Below are 20,152 nucleotides of genomic sequence, written 5' to 3' on the forward strand. Positions count from 1 at the left end.
GCTTAGTTCCACGAAGATAAGTAGATCCAAACAGTATGTTTTCTCACGACTGTAGGTTCGCATGACGATGTAATGTAAAACTAAACTTGGACAGTATTGTGAACAACTACGCTTTCTTCTTCACTGCGACAACAAGCAAAAAGAAACGGTAAGAAAAGTTGTTATCTTTAGAGGAGTTGAAATTCGAGCGACATTTAGTTAAGAAAACGAAGTTTGTGACAAAGTTCAAACGATCTTTTATAATATATCGGATAATCATAATATACATGGACCCACATATAGATAGATATATATTATTTTAACTCCTTTTAGTTTTCTTTTCGATCAGGATATTGATCGAAAATAACTCAAAAGGCAGGTTTTTTGTCAGAAAATGGAAGAAATATGCGTTCCTGCTATTCTGACGTTAGGTTGTTTTAGTAAGATCTTTAGTGCGAGACTTTCATCATTTAGCGACGGTTGTATTAAATACTGAAATACCAGTAAAAAGTTACTGGATTTCATTCCTTAATTGCTGTGGGTATTTCTAGACATGAAATGAAAAATATAACGTATAATTTAAGTATAAAGCTGAGATTTGAAGTTTGAAAAACAATTGATAACCGAAAACATATTGCCACTGAATTATTCACTTCATGTAATCCGATCACCACCATTAAAAAAATTATCTATACAAATGTGTACTTTCTCAAAACTTAAGTTTAAAATCTTATCAAAATTTTTTTAATGACATTTAGACAAAATTGCTTTTTTTTTTTTTGAGCGAAAGAGTATATTTTTGTTCGTGTTACTAAAGCATTTTGAAATTGACTACGTAGCACCCTAAACACGATTGATTTTTAAAATTAAAAACAATTGTTTTCTTGAGAAAAGATTTAGAATTTTAATTCCGAAGGCACCTACGGTTATGAATATATAAAAATTGAAGCAGTTGCGAAAGTATGGAATATGCAAATTAACGGTCAACTTAGCGGGACATACCGAATTCATTCTTTATTTTTGCTTAGTCGATCTTATCAAAATTTTTTTTATGACATTTAGACAAAATTGCTTTTTTTTTTTTTGAGCGAAAGAGTATATTTTTGTTCGTGTTACTAAAGCATTTTGAAATTGACTACGTAGCACCCTAAACACGATTGATTTTTAAAATTAAAAACAATTGTTTTCTTGAGAAAAGATTTAGAATTTTAATTCCGAAGGCACCTACGGTTATGAATATATAAAAATTGAAGCAGTTGCGAAAGTATGGAATATGCAAATTAACGGTCAACTTAGCGGGACATACCGAATTCATTCTTTATTTTTGTTTAGTCGATGTACTCTTAAAAATACTCTAAATTACCATGAACATTGACATGGATTTACTAGTATTAAATATTTTATTAGTATAGCTATGAATTAAAGAAACTAAAAAGTTTTCTACTTTTGAAGTAGTATGATAAAAAGAAAATATGAAAAATATTTCAAAAATATTTCGAATTTTGAAGAATATCGAACTTGATTTTCTGATGATTTATAAGCAACCAATATTCTAAATAAATATTAATCTAAATTCGTAGGTAAATCTTAAAGAAAATAGTCCTGAGAAAATTCGTGATATGATCTGTACCAACTAGTTCAATTGTCACGAGAGAAATCAAAAATCGTGTACTGCTTACATCCGGGGTATTAGTTTTATTGTTCAGAAATATAGTGCAGTTGTACAGAACAATACGGAAAATTCTGAATATTCAAAGTGATTTCAAATTCCAAGTTAGATTAGATAGTAGATTTTTTCCGGCTGGCCCGACGTTAACTTAAAGTACATAAGAAATAAAAAATAAATAAATAAAAAATAAAAATAAAAATAAATAAATACTAAACCACGAGCTCAGTGTTATTCCTGTCAATTCCTGTGCTTTTATTTGTATTTTCGGGAAAAAAAAGAAGGAAACATCATCGTCTTTTGACAAAAATAAGTTTATCAGACCTTGAAATGACTAATCATGACTATTCCATAATAACTATGGAGGAGGGTTTCACGGCGGCGATAACGTAACGGGGGTCAAATGCTCTCCTTTGTAAATCTTTCCTCATGCGAAAACATTCCATTGCTCCTGTTTCCTATCATTGCTCCCATGAAAACCCTTTCCCCCCTTGCCAGAGTATTTTCAAGTGGGCTGGGATTCTTTTTTTTTTTTTCCTTTTTTTAAATTTTTTTTAATTTTTAAATTAAATTAAATTAAATTTTTATATACAGATATACACATAAAGCTATACATAACATTTTCTGTCTCTTTTCCTTATATTTCTCATACACGCTGTGGTTCTTGCATTTGCAACGGTTTCACTGTGCAGTTTGGCTCGTGCAGTTGCATTCCCTCAACATCGAGATTCTCAATGAACTTAAGGATTTAGCCATTTTGAATTACATTAAATTGTCTCATTAGAGGCCCAGCAAGGGGTGTTGAGATAAAAAAGACTAAAATATATTTTTGTATATTTCTTCAAAACGCCGTGTAAATCATAAAAAATTTAACTTTTAAATGTTAAATATTCTGAAAATTTATCATTAAGAAAGTTTAAGCACTTGTCAAATAAGTTCTGTTTCATAAATATACCATTATCATACTATAAGTTTTCATGGGATCGAGCGTACGGCCATGTCGAATGACAAAACAATGGAGTCTTTCGACCAAATAAAAAAAATTAACTGATCTCAACGCATTCAGCCGATCAGGACGAAAGAGAATTTCACTAGGATTGTGCTTGTAAAAAATATTAATTTGACATGATTTCGAACGACATTTTATAAAATAGAGTTCAGAATCGACCTTGATCAGTGCGCATGCGTATGACATCATGGGCTCCGACTGCTGCAGAACAGTCTAGTCATTTCTCAGGCTCTGAGACGAAGTAAGCTCTTTTGTCCCGAAAATAAATCTTCACTCATACGACTAACATATCTAGGTTACCACAACTACCCGACTACAAAAGTTTTTCATACGATTTTTAGTATAATCTTTATCCCACCCTGTTTTCCCCAACTTAACAACAAAACCATGTGTTAAGGTGACTGCCTACTTTTGAACGTTCGATTTAAGCCCACTATGTGCGCGCGCTTAAAAAACGCTGAAAAATCTACAAGATGTTATTGAAGAACCCGCATACGCGTTTTAAGCTTCAACAGGGCAAAACCCTCAAATTTTGCACGGGACTCTCTATTTTTAATAGCTTATTTGAATAAACTCCTAAAAATCTAGGTTATATCAACATTGTAGAAAAAGTTAAATATTCTAACACATGAAAAAATAGATTTTTGTAGGGAATTTTGTTCGACTTTATTAGATTTTTTAAGAGCACCGAAACTACAAAATATGACAAATCAATGTATCTCTGTCTTTTTGTCGAACATATCCACGTATTATTGAATAGCCTTGACTAGCCTTCATTCGTGCAATCATAGAGTCTGCAAATAACTATTATCTTATGAATCTTAATTTTTTTCTAATCTCTTCGGTGGCGCAATTTTTAATCCAAAAGCTCGCGCGTAGGCTTCCATTAAATGCTGATTATCTCGAAAACAAACTCTGGACACTCAATTTGTCTTTCAAGATTTGGAATCAGCATTAAATTTCAATTCGGAAAATTGAAGTTTTAAAAAAAGTTTAATATTTTTTCCAAAAGTAGGCAGTCACCTTAATACCAAATGTTTATATTGACATAGCTAAAAATAGCTCATTTCCGAAACACAGGTCGTTTTATTCGAATGGAAGATGGACGCTTCAAGTTAAGGACTTCTGTAAAAGCGTTTTTCACTGATTCGATATTTGATCGAACGCACCGTTGTTTACATCTAACCTGAGATTATTCCAGGGTTCAATAAAATAAACGGTTTTCCTAATTAAATTAAATTGTTTTTCATTTTAGAATCCTAAAGTTTTTCCCTTGCCGTGAAGAAGCAAGATGAATAAGATTATTTGGTTAACGTTCCTTGGTTTTCTTGGAGGTTCTTTTGGGCAAAATGACATCATCATTCCTGTTCTTCATATGCCTTTTGTCAATACCAAATTGTTTAGGTCTTGGACAACAATAGATGATGCAAAAGAATTAGCCGAGAAGTTTACAGCCATTCATTTGGCGGAAAAAGAACCGAACGATTATAACATAGTCAAATTATACGGCATGACAATTGCTGCTGTTGGTAACTACATACAATCTCACTACATAAATACCGGCAGCCCTCCTCCAGCTTCCTCGTTATCGGATATTAACTATTATTGGTCTACCAATATATCTAGAGATGATATACACGGTACTTCATTGGAAGGAAACAAACTGATTCAGTACACGTTTGGAGCTGTACAAGAAATGATGCTCACGAACATAAGCCGAAAAATGTCAATAGAATTGTCTAAAGTGGCGGTACGACTTGGCGTACCTACCAGGAACCTAAGTTACGCCTACGATCCTGCCAAGTGGGACGAAGTTGTACATGCTATGGTTGCAGAAGGAATAGTTAGTTATGTGAGTCTTCTTGATCTTGGTTCTGAGGACCGACTGTCAGACCTTGTCAGTCTTACCTTAATCCAACTCAAAAATGTCACCATTGATGCGTTCCTCAGTTTACTGCCTCCATTTCTACCAAAAAAAGCCTTGCTGGATAAGAACAAAACAAGCGAGGTACTCACCTTTACGGAAATATCTAGTAGCTCTTCTGAAGCACTGATATACAAACTGGTGAACCTGACGACCCAATTAACCGTGGAACAATTTGGCATTCTCTATAATCTTACTGCAGACCAAATGAGAGCAACAGAGAGGAGCACTCTAATGCAGTTATCTCAGGCGTGTGGAATATCGATGTCTCTTGTCTTACACAAGAACATACCAAGTATTGTATGGGACACACTAGGAAACATCGCCACATCTGCTCCATGTTCGACCATGTTCAAAGTGAAGGGACAACTGGTTTCCTCTTTTAGCTTGACCAACGTACAACAAATGACTGTTTTACAGATTTTGCTTGGTATTTGTAATCAATACTGGAAATCCTGTCGCCTGACCATGACCTTGGAGCCTTCTGAATGGGAATGTTTTGATAGGGTAACTCTTACACAGGCTGCTACCATCCTTTCTACAACTGATGCGACATTGCAAGGCAAACCAGTTCATGATGTGGTGTTGGGGATGTCTCAAAAGTGTAAAGAAGGGAGTCACAGTCTTACAGCGTATCGACAGAAGACATCCAATACCCTTCAAACGCTGTTCAACCTGACAGCAAGCCGACTGCAAACTTTGTTAGGAATAACGCCTCAGACGTACGCAGGATACACTTCAGCTCAGTTGGTAGAGGCATACTTAAATGCATCTTCAATGGATCTTGGGATTCCCTTAAATACCATGTTCAATACAACAAGTAAAACATTACAAGAGCTCTACAACTCCCCCACCTCTGAGCTTCATGAGATCATACCTTTTATAATTAGATCAGCTATCAAATCGCCAGCCTCTAAGCTGCAAGTGAGTGACATTGATACTTTTACACTGTTAGGATTAATTCCAGGTAAGAGTACAATCGCTGAACTGAAGCTTGCCATTAAAAATGTTTTACAAGCAATTTTGGAGAGTAAAAACAAATTTGATAACGAGACACTAAGCGTATATCTTACAGCTAATTCCATTAGCGATGAGGTGTTTGGAGGAAACAGTACCCTCGCTGTACTCTTGGCAGCAACTGGGTTTGACAATACAACACTAAAGATAATATACCGCCTAACAGACGAACAGCTTGCAGTGCTGTCTTTGTTGAACATTAAAGAGTTACGGAGGTATTGTGATCTTGATCTGGCTACACTCAAACAGCTTACTCCATATAATGTTACTATTGCTTTAGTTGGGATTCAAAACGTGGAGGGAACGTGTAAGTCAACTAGGTTTTTCGTTGCAGCAAAGAGCAAAAACGTATCAGATCATGAAGCAACATGTTCTGCCCTTTCAAGTAAATCAACCTCTTTGATGAGAATAGTTGAACAGTGTTCTGGACTTACTTGGCGCTTTAATGTAAAGATGTTTGGAGTAGCCATGAGTGATTGGCCACAAATGGATACGCTCAACAAGGCCAACATTCCAATTTTTTCAAGCTTGTCGGTTGATACTGTCCAACACAATACTCTGGAGAACCTGCTGAAAAAAGCTAATGAAATCCATAGAGCATCCAGAAGTAGCTATCAAGTCGTACTCCGAACATATTCCACTCAAACTCTCAGTGTCCTCTTGACAACATTTAGCACAAGTAAAGCTGAAGTCACACAGACGTTGAACATCACAGCAGCTGAGTTTGATGCCAAGACTCTTCTTTCACAAGTTGAAAAAGTACAAGAATTTTTAAAGAAGAAGTACACTATTACCTTCGCCTCGATTGCTCCCGTACTAGAAGTCAATCCCAATAATATCAAATACTTAGCACCTACTGAATGGCAAGAACTGCTTCTCCCCTTAAAGAATGAGATCGTTGCCAGTGGAAGCTTACAGCTGAATGTCACCCGAAACAATTTTATAACCCTCCTACAATTAAGCTCTAATATTTCATCTTCCACACTGGCTCAGCTAGAGGTGGCATGGGATCGCGAGTTTGGAAGGTTATTTAGTGGCAAGAAGTTTTCAGAAAACCAAACCATTGGTGCTATACAACAGCATAGGAATATTAGCGAAGAGTCGTTAAATGGCATGACGTTACTGACCTTCTATAAGGAACACTTAAGTCTCACAAAAGACGAAGTATCTATCCTCTTTAAAGCAAGTCCACAAGCCCTTGAAGTATTGAATGAGTTTTATTTCCAAGAGATACCTTGTTCTTGTGGGTTATCAGAAGCCAGTCTTAAAAGCAAAACTCCATATCAACTGTTGACAACAATGATTGGTCACAATGATGTGTCATCTTGTCGTAACATTGCCTTGCTTGTAGCATTTAGGCTGCTAAACATCGACCAAGTTACTGCAAAATTCAATGTGACACTCAATGAGACAACGCCTCTACTTACCAACATCGAAATGTTCGTTGATTTGCCATTCGAAAAGATCGCTTGGGGATTAAAAGTAAATGGATCTGATTGGCCAATAGTTGCTGCTGTGAGTTTGAACCACTTAGCAAATGTCACTTCTACCACAGTTCAACAAATGAGAAATCTCACGATGGCTGACGTCACTAACAAAATTGTATCGAGTAAAGCACATTTTACCTCACAGCTCAGTGCCCTCCATAACACACTAGTTGCACGAGCATCAAGCATCTTTGCTTTGTCAGCATCCGGGACGTGTGGTCAATGCAATATTCCTAGCAGTGACATCTTGAAGACTTTCCTTAGTCATCTTGGTGGTATAATATATTTAGACCCTCAAAATCTATCATTTGTAGCTGGGTATGAATGTATAAAGCATGACAATATGCTACTTCTTCCGTCCAAGTGGTTAATGCTTGTTCCTCACATCATACCAAAGTCCTTTGCAAATATCTCAACACTGCTGGGCATCACGGAGCAACAACTCACTGACATCCATGCACTACCCAAAGGCGAGATCATAAACATGACTTTGAGACAATACATCAATATTACAAAAAGTCGTATTCATCCTTTGTTCAAATGCAGGGAAAACATGAAAAATGACATTGTGTTAACGAAAGCCCAGTCCAAAGGAGTTAGCGTTTCATTGATAGGGAAACAAAACGTTCTTCAGATTCTCATGATGGTGTGTAGTGACGTGTCCATCTCCAATATGTCTGTAGTCATGGACTGGGGTCCTGATAATATGACAGTATTGGGGAATTATACCATGGAAGATGCTGCTCTCTGTAAACGAATGCCTGTGAATATTGTGGTATCCCGTACTTTGATGGCGCTTGTGACTATGATATTGAACGAGGTTCATAAATGTGTCATCGTACCATGTCGATCAGGAACACTTCTCGACTACCAGACTTATACGTGCAAAGGTATGAAATAAACTGACCAATCATTGTTCAGTATTGATTCTTGAATCACTTTTCCCAACGAAAATGACGGTTTCAAAATTTTTTTTTTATACTAAATTATAGAGTTTTGAGGCTTGCGACTTCAAGAAAAAGATCTTTAGTAAGGGGAACCAAGCACAGAGAACTCGCCCCTCACCTATAGGTTTCTGACGCAAGCGAGCGCATGCCGACGGAAGCAGACGTAAGCAGACGAAACTCCGTGTGCTCACTATGAAAAGAAGCGATGCAAGCTCATACGCAAGCTAAAGAAAACGGAAGATTTTTTTTGCGTGGGCTTGCGCTCAGCTTCGCTATCGTGAAAGATGATTAATTATTCAATTTTACTTTACATTTTAGATATCAATGAATGCAACTCAACTGCAGCATCGATATGCCAAAAAAATCAGATTTGTCAGAACTACTTTGGTGGATACGAGTGTGACTGTGTCAAACCAGGAACCTCGCTAGAAGACGGAAAACTATGTGACAGTAAGTAATCTTTACTCTGGTAATTATTCGAAGAATTTTCCGAATTTAATATTGAAAAGGCGGTATGCTTTTTATAATATGTTGAAAGAGTAACAATGTTTGTCGCAATGTTTCCTTGGTCGTACGCAATCTATGACATGTTGTATTAAAAATATACAGAAAGGCCCGTTGTTGTCGTTTCCAACCGTCTCACTTCAGGGGCGTATCCAGGAATCAAAGAAAGGGTGGGCCGGAAAACTTCGTCCTGAGAGAAAAACTTTTAGACCGTATGCAAATAAAATGTTTGCCAAGCTTAAAGAAAATAAATTACTCTAAAAAAAGGGGGCCGCAGGACGGTTGGCCCCACCCCTTAATCCGCTCCTGCACTTTTTGTCCTCGCTGACTTGGAGTTATGAAACGGCGTGACTGCATATCACCATAATTAGCCGTTTCGAGGTTAATTGAAAAGAAAACCGGCCATAGTCGATTCTGCATCGTAGTGCATTGTGGGAATGTTTTAGAAAATATCTTGGAAAAATATCCCCTAAAAAAGTCCCAGAATGCCCTGTAATTCCAACTCGTCCCAGTTTTTTTCTCTCAACCTCGGAATGGTTAATGAAACGACATTTTCTGAATGTTTTCTCAAAGAAGCTGTTCGATAATCTTATATCCATTTACTTTGCAGGAACGAAGCGCTACCAAATTAAACTTAGAATTATAAACCGTGTTTTCGATGAAAATTTGAAGCTGCCTACCTCTCGTGAATTCTACGATTTGAAAGAGAACCTACAAAACAACGTGGGTATATTTTCTCTCTTATACACTTATTCGCAAAACTTATAGTCTCCCTCGCATCCGTTTTTAGTGTGTGACGACCGACACTAAAAACGGATGCGAGGGAGACTACAAAACTTATGGCGAGCTAGAAACGTAAATTACCATGTACATCATGTACATTTCTTCTTATTTTAACAAAATGAGGGCAGTATCGATGATATCTCATGACCATACATGCTTTTTTTAATGGCAAACAGTGGGTAACGATAAAAAACAAATTCGTATTCGTAATGTACTGTAGGCTTTGTTGTTGAATGAGTTACTGGAAAACAACTATGGAAAGCCATTTCGATGTTACGGCATGCCGTACTGTATACGCGCTGTAAGTCAGTACCGTATGTTTTCCACTTATACGTATAAGAACGATAACCATTCTTACGAGAAGTAATTTTCGATGTTACGGCATGCCGTACTGTATACGGGCTGTAAGTCAGTACCATATGTTTCCCACTTCTACTTATGAGGACGATAAGCATTTTTACGGGAAGCCATCTCGATGTTACATCATGGCGCACCGTGTACGTACTGAAGTCAGTAATCGTATGTTTCCCACTCATACCAAAACGATCTAATATTGGCTGAATTATATTCAGGCGTTATAAATACAAAGGAAGGAAATAATGTTCAAGTTAGAGCCTTTTTCTTGAACAGATAAATAAAGTATTTCTGAAGACTCTGAATTTCAAGATCCATTACAAAGGATGCAGATTAATTTCGTTCAGGTAAACAAGACTTTCTTTACATTTTTGTTTATGAAGGAGAGTTGAACTTTAGTAAAAGCTAAAAATTACTCTCCTAAAAAGATGGTAACTAGACCATTTTACAGATCCCGCAGCTCAACCGATAGGCCAATAGGTCATTTCACGGATCCCGTTACTCAACCTCAGCCTCGTCAGCGTGTAATATATTCTTTAGAAATTGCCTACAACCTGTGAAATTTTTAAGTGTTTCAATTGTTCGTTGATCAATGTGTAAATTCCTTTCATTACTGCGGACTGTAGTCAAATTCTAAAGAATAATTGCACGCTGACGAGGCTGAGGTTGAGTAACGGGATCCGTGAAATGGCCTATTGGCAAACAAGTGAAGGCATATTGGTATTATCGGTATTTCAAATTTTCATGAGCGATAAAGATTTATAATCGATTTATTATCATTAATGATTTATTAGTTATTAAAGATGCATTTTAATTATGTATAAGTAGCGACTTACTAAAACATTTAACTAAGAAATTTAACGATAAAAAACTATATTTTAAAACATTTTAATAAAAGACGACGTTTCTACGGTTACGTAACGTCATTATCAAGTCAATAAGAAAATAAAAACTATATATATAAATCATGAAACAATGAAAGCTAATTACAATAAGAAGATATACAGTCAATGTCATTAACGTTGTCCACCGAAAAATGACATTTACACATTTACGTTTTTACACATTTACACATTCAGACTAAAAGAAATATCACGTGTTTCCTTGAACGGTCTGGCATAAAACAAACACTATAATACCATTCTCCATCTTAAATCCTCACTAAATGGTCAGGGCATTGTGGATTTTCGATTCACGAGTTGAATTTTACATTTAAAGTTTGGGCTGACGTAGATGAGGCAAAGAATACATAATGAAACACGTGATGTTTCTTTTAGTCTAAATGTGTAAATGTGTAAATGTGTAAATGTCTTTTTTCGGTGGACAACGTTAATGACATTGACTGTATGTACAAGAACAAAAGATAATAACAATGATATAATTACATGAATAAAAGGGAAAGAAAAAAAAGGTAAAAATTTCATTAAACAAAACGCTTTGCATTAATGGAGTCACTTTGCACATTAAGAGATGGTTTAAGTTTCTTAATAAAAAGCATTTCATTTTTATTAATGATGTATCATAATTAATTTTATTTCAGTGCTGGTAGTGTCGTGGCTGATGTGTCGGTCTATACAAGTCTTGAGTATACAGGGACATTGCAAAATCTGGAACTTTATTTTCAGAATGGCTTAAACGATATTAATGGAAAATTCTATCTAAATGACCTTGAAGTAGATAAAAATGCTATAAAAGGTATGCAAGAGAAAATTATTCTCTTGAGGTATGGGGGAAAAACTGCAGTTATCGATTCTGCTGGCATCTCCAGAAAAGACTTTGCCAGAGTTGGTTGGTTCGCTGGTTCTTTCTTTCTTCCTTCCTTCCTTCCTTCCTTCCTTCCTCCCTTCCTTCCCTTTATTTTAACTTTTTTTGGGTGAGAAAGACATATAAACAGAAGATAAACGACTCTGTCTTACTACCACTGAGGATGTAATAGGAAAGAATTTGGGTGAATTTGCCATGACTTGCGTTTATAACATTATGTGTGCAGAGTCAAATTTGACAGATATTTAGCTCTATGCAGCTTTAAAACAATGGAGTTAAAATAAAATAAAATAAATAGTTAGAACGAAGTTCGTAAAGCGGATATTTTTCCCGTGAACTTTGAAAAACTTTAAGATTTGGATAGTTTCGATATCTAAGAACAGCTACTTGAATGGGATTTAGAAAATAAGCTAAAATAATCTTGTAAAACTTGAAACTTAGAGGCCAAAAAGATTAAAGTATGATAAAATACGATAAAAATATTAACTTACCCTTTATTTATAGCTTTAGACTATGATGAATGTTCCAGCAACGCAAACGACTGTCACCAAGAAGCAACCTGCTCAAACGAGGAAGGAACCTTTTCCTGTACTTGTAAGAGTGGATATGATGGAGATGGAGTAACTTGCAATGGTAAATTTGATTCTCTGTGAAGCAAGAAACAATGTACAAAAAATATACGGTTACAAAGTATTTATTTTATAGCTAGAACCCTATACAAAATAGTTTTTACCTTGAGCAATCTTTCTTCGTTTTTTTGCCGCCATCTTGGATTTTGAAAGTTGACCTCGGCTGACCTCGGCTGACCTCGACTGCAAGTTCGTCAAATGTCGGCTTCGTGTCGGTCATATCACAGGTATCCCACACACGATAAAAGTGAAAAGGAAAATAAATAAATAAATATTAAATATTTTGTATTTTGAGGGCAAGATAGTTTGACGAATAAAACAAGAAAAGAGGAAATAATGGAAAAACAAATAGAAAGACGTTTACTATCGCGCGCCTTAGTTTACTGAATTAATGAATGAGTGATCATAAATGAACGGACGGACAGACCAACGTAGGGAATATTAACAGCCGCCCGAGGCACACAATAGACCATTTCAAAGATTCCGCGGCTCAACCTCAGCCTCGTCAGCGTGTAATATATTCTTTAGAAATTGCCTACAACCCGTGAAATTTTTAAGTGTTTCAATTGTTCGTTGATGTGTAAATTCCTTTCATTACTGCGGACTGTAGTCAAACTCTAAAGAATAATTACACGCTGACGAGGCTGAGGTTGAGTAACGGGATCCGTGAAATGGCCTATTCACTGATTAGTAACATCGATTCATTTCTCCTCAGCTACATTCCTGGCTACGTATTGGTGGTTAGTCATTATCTTTGCATTAGTCCTGATCATCCTGATCATTGTCATTGTCTTATTGCTCGTCAAGAGACCGAAACCATCTTCCAGGTAACCATGTATAGCCTTATAGTTTCAAAGCAAAATAATTATGACTTCTAAGATCTTCAAACGTCATGCGCCAAACGGCTTGCAGCAACTCATCTAACATGCTTTCTTATTAGCAATATTGAAATTGCAATGATATTTTTTGAACGATTTTGCGCGAGCGGGTCTCTGTCCCCTGATATAAACACGGTAGACATGCAATCAGCGCGCGCAATATCTTATAATACATAATATAAATGGATTAACTGCAAAATCTCTGAGCATAATCAGGGATTATAAGAGAAATGCTTAAAATGTTGTGTTTTTAATCACTGAATTTTATCCGGAATGATATTTCATCCATCAACCTTTCCCTTCACTATATAGTTATGGCGTAGGCGATGAAGTGGCCGTGATACACCATGACGGTATGACACGGTCAGGAAGTAACGTCAGCTACAAGAATGGAGACGTGTTCTACAAGGACAAGGACGGAAACGTTAGACCAGGCAACAAGCACGCAGAACACCAGAACCCTTTGTATGGGAGTCAAATCCCTGAAAATGTTTATGAGAGCAACTGGGCTAGTAATGTGATGGCGATGGACAACCTTGGTGCTGACCGGGTCAAGCCAGAACCACCCAAGAATACTCCTGATCATATGTAAGTGTTATTTGTCATATATCTCGAGTCTATAGTAAGTGTGATATCGAGATGTCCCTGTTCAAGCCCTGAAATTGCGAGTTATAATGGCCAAGTTATGAAAACACGAGGGGTGATTGACAAACTCCGGCCCAGAGCCCTTCCTCCTCCTTTCCTCTCTTCACTTGTCGCGCGACATGAGTGGCGATTTTATCGGTGTAATTTTGAATATGCACGAAATGTAGTGCAACTTTGCGGCGATTTTAATCGCGCTGAAAATCACGGACTGTTTACACGCGTAATTTCTGGTTCCAATAAAATCGCCTCTAAAGTCGCGCGAAACAATTGCTAGTGTAAACCAGCCTTTACTTTTATTATACTCACTCGACCAAACTAACCAAAGCAAACACGAAACAGTGCCCAAGGGACAAAAGGGACTCGCACATTGTGCAACAGTTTCATTTACGTTGATGACGAATAAGGCCGCAAGGATTTTCATGCAAATTTCGCAACTAAACACGCCCTTTTTGTCATAAAATTTTCTTACTCGAATTTCACTCTATTTCATTTTTCGCAGGCTATGAAAGCTTATTTACAGCGCCAACGTTAATAGATGAACAAAAAGGATAGCAGGATAAACTGTTTATGACATTATCATGGTGATCATGAAAACCAGAGAATCAATGCTCGAGATCAGTTTAGATGCATCATATTCAACCTAAGCACCGCTAATGCAAAAAAGATTGTATTTAAATCCAAAAGTTCAAAGTGATAATTCTGTGGTAATTCTTACTATGATGATTAAGATACTTTTAAATATTCGTTTTGACAAACGTTTCGACGTGACTCACGTCATCTTCAGTGTTAGTTCATTACAAGTGAGTTAAAGCCAGTACATTTAGCAAATATATTTAGCAAATATATTCAGTACGAAAATTCATTGATATAGTTTTTGCACTCTTTATAGTTTATCCATTTTTGGATTGGTGATTTTCAACTAAATTTAGAATCACGTGATTGCTTTTGACCAATGAGAGTGAAGAGTAAAGCATTCTTGAGTCACATAGTATTATATAAGAAACACGTACGTTCGGGGAAAATCACTCCTAAAAATACTATCATTCCCAAGAGAGTTAAGAGACTAAGTCTTTGGCGGCCATGTTGGTGGTATGAACAAAGAAGACTATTAGACCCCTTGCATGACGTGACGTCAATGCAGCTCAATTTGGAGAACACAAAATAATTTCAATTATTGAGCTGCATTCTGAAGTGCTGCAAGGGGTCTATTCACTGAAAAAAGCTATAGGTAAATACCAACAATATGACGTCGATGACGTAACGTGCAAAAAAAATTTGATCCCAACATTACGATTGCGATTCCGCTACACTGGCACATAGGGGCATGATATTCAGAAAAGCACTTACCTCTTCACCTACGGTATATTTAACCTATTTCGATATGGATATGCCATATCGTTCAATCCTTCAAAATAGATGCCGAACCCCTCCCCCCATAAAAAATGTTTATACACATTCAATAATGCAATGTATTTTTATAGAGATAATCAAGTGATAATGCATGGAACTTTTAAGTTTTTAAAAGCATGAGTCTATAATCAAATGAAATTATTGAAAGCATGCCAAAACCACACCACGATATTTGTATTGATCAGCACAATCGAGTGCGACGACAAATGTCAATAAAAATCAAATTTTCCTGATTTTATTTCTGCCTTTTGATTAATAATATACAATTAATTTACAGTGTTTTATATATTTGTGTTATAATATGTTTTTATCTTGCACCATAAAATAGTTTTCCCAAAATGAATTCGTTACCAAAAACAGAGCCTTTATTTTTTTATTGCGCATGCTCGACGAAATAAAACTGCATGCGCGGTAAGAAATAAAGGCTCTGGGTACGAGATTGATTAAGCTGCCACGAGGTAAGTGTAGAATGCATGCGCGGATTTTTCAAATCAGAACAGAGTAGATTTCGTAAGACTGTGAAAGGACTGGACACTCATAACCGTCACGGTATGAAATGGACCACATCCTTCGATCCAATCAAAACGAGCGAGATCAGTGCTAAGCCAATGAAAACATTGTACCCGTCACAGTCATGGTCACTGCACGTCGATATATAAACCGTGTATTTTTCACAGCCAAACATGATCTGTGGTAGACAGCATAGAAATGACGATATCCATGCAGCTATACGAATACTGAGAACACATCAGAATACTCGTCCATTCAAAATGCTCAAACGGAGCAACGCCCCCAATTTTTTAAAGTCGTACGAAATCTCATTATATATAAGTTTTGACCCTAACTAATGAACCAGTTACATAAAATTGATAGGAGACAAACATGGCGAATGAAGAGAAGTTTTAAAGTAAATTCCGAATGCCAAAATAATGACTTATAATTACGGATATTTCCCGTGATACCAGGGAGATACTCATTTTGTACCGTTGTCTACATGCAAAGATTTATCCTTCATCTTGTCTCGTTAAAAAAACCTGTTGCAGGTTGAAAGTTATGTTTACACGCAAACATTCTGTTGCGAAATGTTACGCGCAGAAAATTGTTTCAAGATTGCTCAGCTTATCTCGTAAGAAACGATTTAGAGATGCAAACGAGTTGCGTAAAGCTACGGGCACACGCAATGTCGCAGGCAATCGACGCTGCGAAGTAGAAATCGATCCTAACTACATCAACGTTACCTTCAATATTGCGCGCAATGTTGCACCGTGTCCGCGCCTTAAGCGCATACTAAACAAACAAACATCTCGTACGACCTGCAACAATGCTTCTTCGCAAGACAGTTGCACGAGAAATCTCTGCGTTTAACGGTACCAACCTTAATATTTATAATTCTATGGTCACTATGTTGAAAATACCTCGAATAAACATAAACTCACAACTAACATCATAGTTTTTTTTCAGTATGCATCGAAATATCTCGACAGTGAAATTTTAAAAATGACGTGACGCAACAATCAATTTTGAAATATTATACTACAAATCTCTAAGTATTTTTTAGTATTTGCGGTATTTTTTGGACGCTAAGACCAAAGCTTCTTAAACCCTAGTTACGATTTGACGCGCAAGATTCATAGGAAGACCAGGGCGCCTGAGTACCAGTTGGCTGAAATGCATGGCACCTGGCCAGAGGCACGTGCCAATCAAATGACGTCATCGAATGATATTTCTTTTTTGAAACTAAAATGGGTGTTCCTGAACAGGCTTTAAGCCAGGTCATTTGATCTGGAAAATAAAGGAAATGCGGTTTAGATATAGGTTACAATAGTATGATGGTGAGAAACGTTGTTGAAAACATAAAATTAATGTCATTGTATGGAATGCACGTTTTTTAATTGTGGAGGGGGGAGGGGGTAATGGTTGGAGCTTTAGTGAGGATGTTCATCATTAAAATTTTCTTAAAAGCTGTTTCCTTGTTGACTTCATAGGAAAATGATAGATTTCGTACAGAGTGAAAGGGAAGGGCTTCAACCCCCACCCCTCCCCCCAAAAAAACTCTTCGGGTTCGTTAAGTCTCTCTCTTGATTTAGTCCAGGGTTTTCCCCTGGATTCTCCAATTTTCCTCACTCAAATAAATCCAATACCCAATCCCAATTCCAACCCAATACCCAATCCCAATTCCGATTCCAACACAACACCCAATTCCAATTCCATTGTGAATCAACCATTCCCTGATTCAGATCGATCAGCTGATAGGTTGTCAGGGCTCGATTCGATCGAGACTAATTTCAGTTATCCTAGATTCATATCCTAGATCAATAATCTAATACTAATAATTCACGTAGTGGAGTCTATAGCAGGTATTTTTTCTACCTTTGGATTCACGTCCCTCATATAGGTAATCTCAGTATCATCTATGAGGAGATAAAAATCCACCACTCTACAGAACACAACAGAAAAAAATGCCAAACTTAAAACACTGAGGAATTGTATTTAGTCTCCATCGCAGCCGTTTTAGTCTCGCTCCATTCCCCTACGGTCCACTTCTATCCCCACAAGAGAGGAGTGGACCGTAGGGGAATGGAGCGAGACTAAAAAGGGCTGCGAGGGAGACTAAATTATAATCGACTTTGATGTATGAGCATTTTAGCATTTTAATGTGAGATTTATTCTTTTTTTCGTTGTTGTTGTTGTTTTTAATTTTTTTAGATATTGCTGTTTTTTCTTTCTCAAAAATGATACTGGTATTTTAACTGTTCAAAAGAGAAGGAATAAAAGAGAAAAAGGGAGGAAGGATGGAGGAATGAGAGAAAGAAAGGAAGCGGAAAGAAGGAAGGAAGGAAGGAAGGAAGGAAGGAAGGAAGGAAGGAAGGAAGGAAGGAAGGAAGGAAGGAAGGAAGGAAGGGAGGAGAGAAAAGAAGTCAGCTTTCCTCTCCAATCCTTCTTTCTTTCTTTTATATTTAATTTCGTTATTTATCTTTTATTATCGTTCAATTCACATCTCATATTGAGATCATGTTGGTTAAGTACGATTAAATGTATAAATTTTAGGAAGAATTTTAGGTTCTCGTTAAGTGCTTAATAACGAATGTCAACCAATGTTAACGTAGTTAAAATGCTAAAAGATCTGAAAGGAATACTTCGATTAGTCGATTAGTTATCTTTAAAGTCTTTAGTCCACCTTGCTTTGTTTGAATAAGTTTCAATATCCCAAAGGATTCAAGTTGCGTTCATCAACAAAGAATTCTAGGATGTCCAAATGGTAACTCATGTTTAAAACTTATTCGAGATATTACTATTTAAAGTTTTGTTTACTATTTAATTAAACTCGACTTAAAACACTCATTTGAGAAGAATGGCAAACATTTTTTTTTTACTTTAAATTTTAATCTTATATCTTAATTCGTCTCAAGTATAGTTAAATTACAATTCAATACAAAAGGAAATATGAAAAGGATTTGTAATCCGTAAGAGCCAAGAGAAAACCACTTCGGTATAAACTTACTTGTTGTGCTGCCAATTCGTCTTCTTTCTGCATGATCTGCTTGACTTGCTTCGGTGAGAATTGTACAACTGCAGCCAACACCTTTGCTAATTGCTGTATTAAAGTGAAAAAAAGAGAAATGCAATGAAGCATCTGGATTATAACATGACCGGGGCGGATCCAGGATGATTTTAGAAGGGAGGTGACCATTACCAAGGTCTTACCAGGAATTCCAGGAAAAGGGGGGTGTCTGTTAGGAACGATATACTGGGAAATTTGAGCAAAAGAGAGGTGACTACTCAAGATGCAAGTAGAGGAAATGATGGCGCTCTCAATTTCACTTTAATCTTGCCTTCTAGTGGGGTTAAATCAAGAAAGGAAGGCAAGGCATAAATAAAGTCAATTAAGCGGTGGAAAGTAGTCATGCATGTGACTGATTTATAGAGGTTCCATAAAATGTAGCATGAAATAAGGAAAATGTTAAATTAGATTGTGAAATCGGGTTAACAGAGATGATGGCTTTGTTCTTGAGATCAATATTGGACATTGAAGGTTTATTTCTTACCTTTCTTTGTTTCCCCATCATGTATTCAAACAAGATATTCCTTAGGTACTGAAATATATAAAAAACACCACAGCATCAAGCATCTGAGCTCGAAGAAAGTAGTGAAGCCTTAGGTCTCTTCTTGTGGGACCTACCTCAAATTGGACTGGTTCCTCGACTGGTGAATTATGGGTAGCTGCAAAGGGTGAGAGGGGGTTGGACACCACGTTCAATTGTGCTGGTCTCTCATTGATGCTTTTTACGGGAGATCCTCCAAGGTGTTCGATCTGGGGAAAACGTATTTAGAATAAGTCCAAAAATGTATGAAAAACATCCCAAATCAGACAAAACCATGAGCTACAGTTCATGCTTTTACACTGAAGTGACTAAAATCTATGACAAGTGTATTTACTGTAGTTTTTGATATTCTGCAAACTCAGACATTCATTACAACGGCTTGTTGTCAAATTGGGTTTTCCCTGCTGCCAGTCAAGAACATCAAAAGTATCAACTGATTATTTTTGATTGACGGCAGCGAAAAATCAAATTGCAGCTCACAACTACTGAGTTCACAGAATATCAAAAACCACAGTAATACCCTGTATAGCTACACCAGACCCCTTTTAAAATTATATTGGATTTGAGGAAAACAGAAAAATAAAAAATAAATTACATTTTTTCTAGATGTGGTTTTTGTTGTTTTCTTTGGTATTTTCCTGTTAGCCTTGTATCCAAGATAATTTTGATAATATATTTGCTCTTTACAAACAGGCAATGGAGGATTTAACTTGGCTTGTGAAACAAGAGTAAGCATAGGTAATACATAGTAGTAGACATTAATAGACCCTTTAAACTTGGTCCTACTGATTTCCCATTTCAAACCATGTGTCACTCTCTTGAGTATCATTTCATTGTTTGACGATTGTGCTTGAGGAGACACATGAATATGGACACAACTCAAACAAAGAATATTATTCTCAAGAGAATGACACGTGGTCTGAAATGGGAAAACATTATGCCCAAGTTGATAGGAAGTTGATAGTATCTATCGTATTGTTTTACTTTGAACGTCATATAATTAATAATAAATTGAGGTTATCAGTCGCTTAAAGGCTCGCCAAAATACTCCGT

At 36.5% G+C, this 20,152-nt stretch overlaps 2 protein-coding genes across 6 annotated transcripts in view; one reads left to right on the plus strand and one right to left on the minus strand.

Moving 5' to 3' along the window:
• LOC116302961 (uncharacterized) lies at window positions 1–15,234 on the plus strand. Its single transcript, XM_031712394.2, has 10 exons — window positions 1–148; window positions 3,910–7,972; window positions 8,348–8,479; window positions 9,144–9,256; window positions 9,947–10,017; window positions 11,211–11,365; window positions 11,939–12,067; window positions 12,779–12,890; window positions 13,254–13,529; window positions 14,086–15,234. Exons 2-10 carry the CDS (start codon window positions 3,946–3,948, stop codon window positions 14,090–14,092), a joined length of 5,022 nt encoding a protein of 1,673 aa, XP_031568254.2. The 5' UTR covers window positions 1–148; window positions 3,910–3,945; the 3' UTR covers window positions 14,093–15,234.
• LOC116302960 (uncharacterized) overlaps window positions 15,204–20,152 on the minus strand; it is a 23,725-nt gene continuing 18,776 nt past the window's right edge. For 4 of the 5 annotated variants that reach the window (XM_031712392.2, XM_031712390.2, XM_031712393.2 and 1 more), the window contains 5 exons: window positions 19,177–19,308; window positions 19,043–19,090; window positions 18,499–18,591; window positions 17,367–17,433; window positions 15,204–16,778 (listed from right to left, as the gene is read on the minus strand). In XM_031712392.2, the coding sequence (XP_031568252.2) occupies window positions 17,404–17,433; window positions 18,499–18,591; window positions 19,043–19,090; window positions 19,177–19,308 (303 nt within the window). In that variant the 3' untranslated portion in view covers window positions 15,204–16,778; window positions 17,367–17,403. The remainder of the gene's footprint in view (window positions 16,779–17,366; window positions 17,434–18,498; window positions 18,592–19,042; window positions 19,091–19,176; window positions 19,309–20,152) is intronic. The other variant, XM_031712391.2, reaches the window with a different exon arrangement.

Source organism: Actinia tenebrosa, unplaced genomic scaffold (assembly GCF_029948245.1).
Source record: "Actinia tenebrosa isolate PJP-AT-01 unplaced genomic scaffold, QUT_ActTen_1.0 PGA_scaffold11__36_contigs__length_13525064, whole genome shotgun sequence".
Taxonomy (NCBI): domain Eukaryota; kingdom Metazoa; phylum Cnidaria; class Anthozoa; order Actiniaria; family Actiniidae; genus Actinia; species Actinia tenebrosa.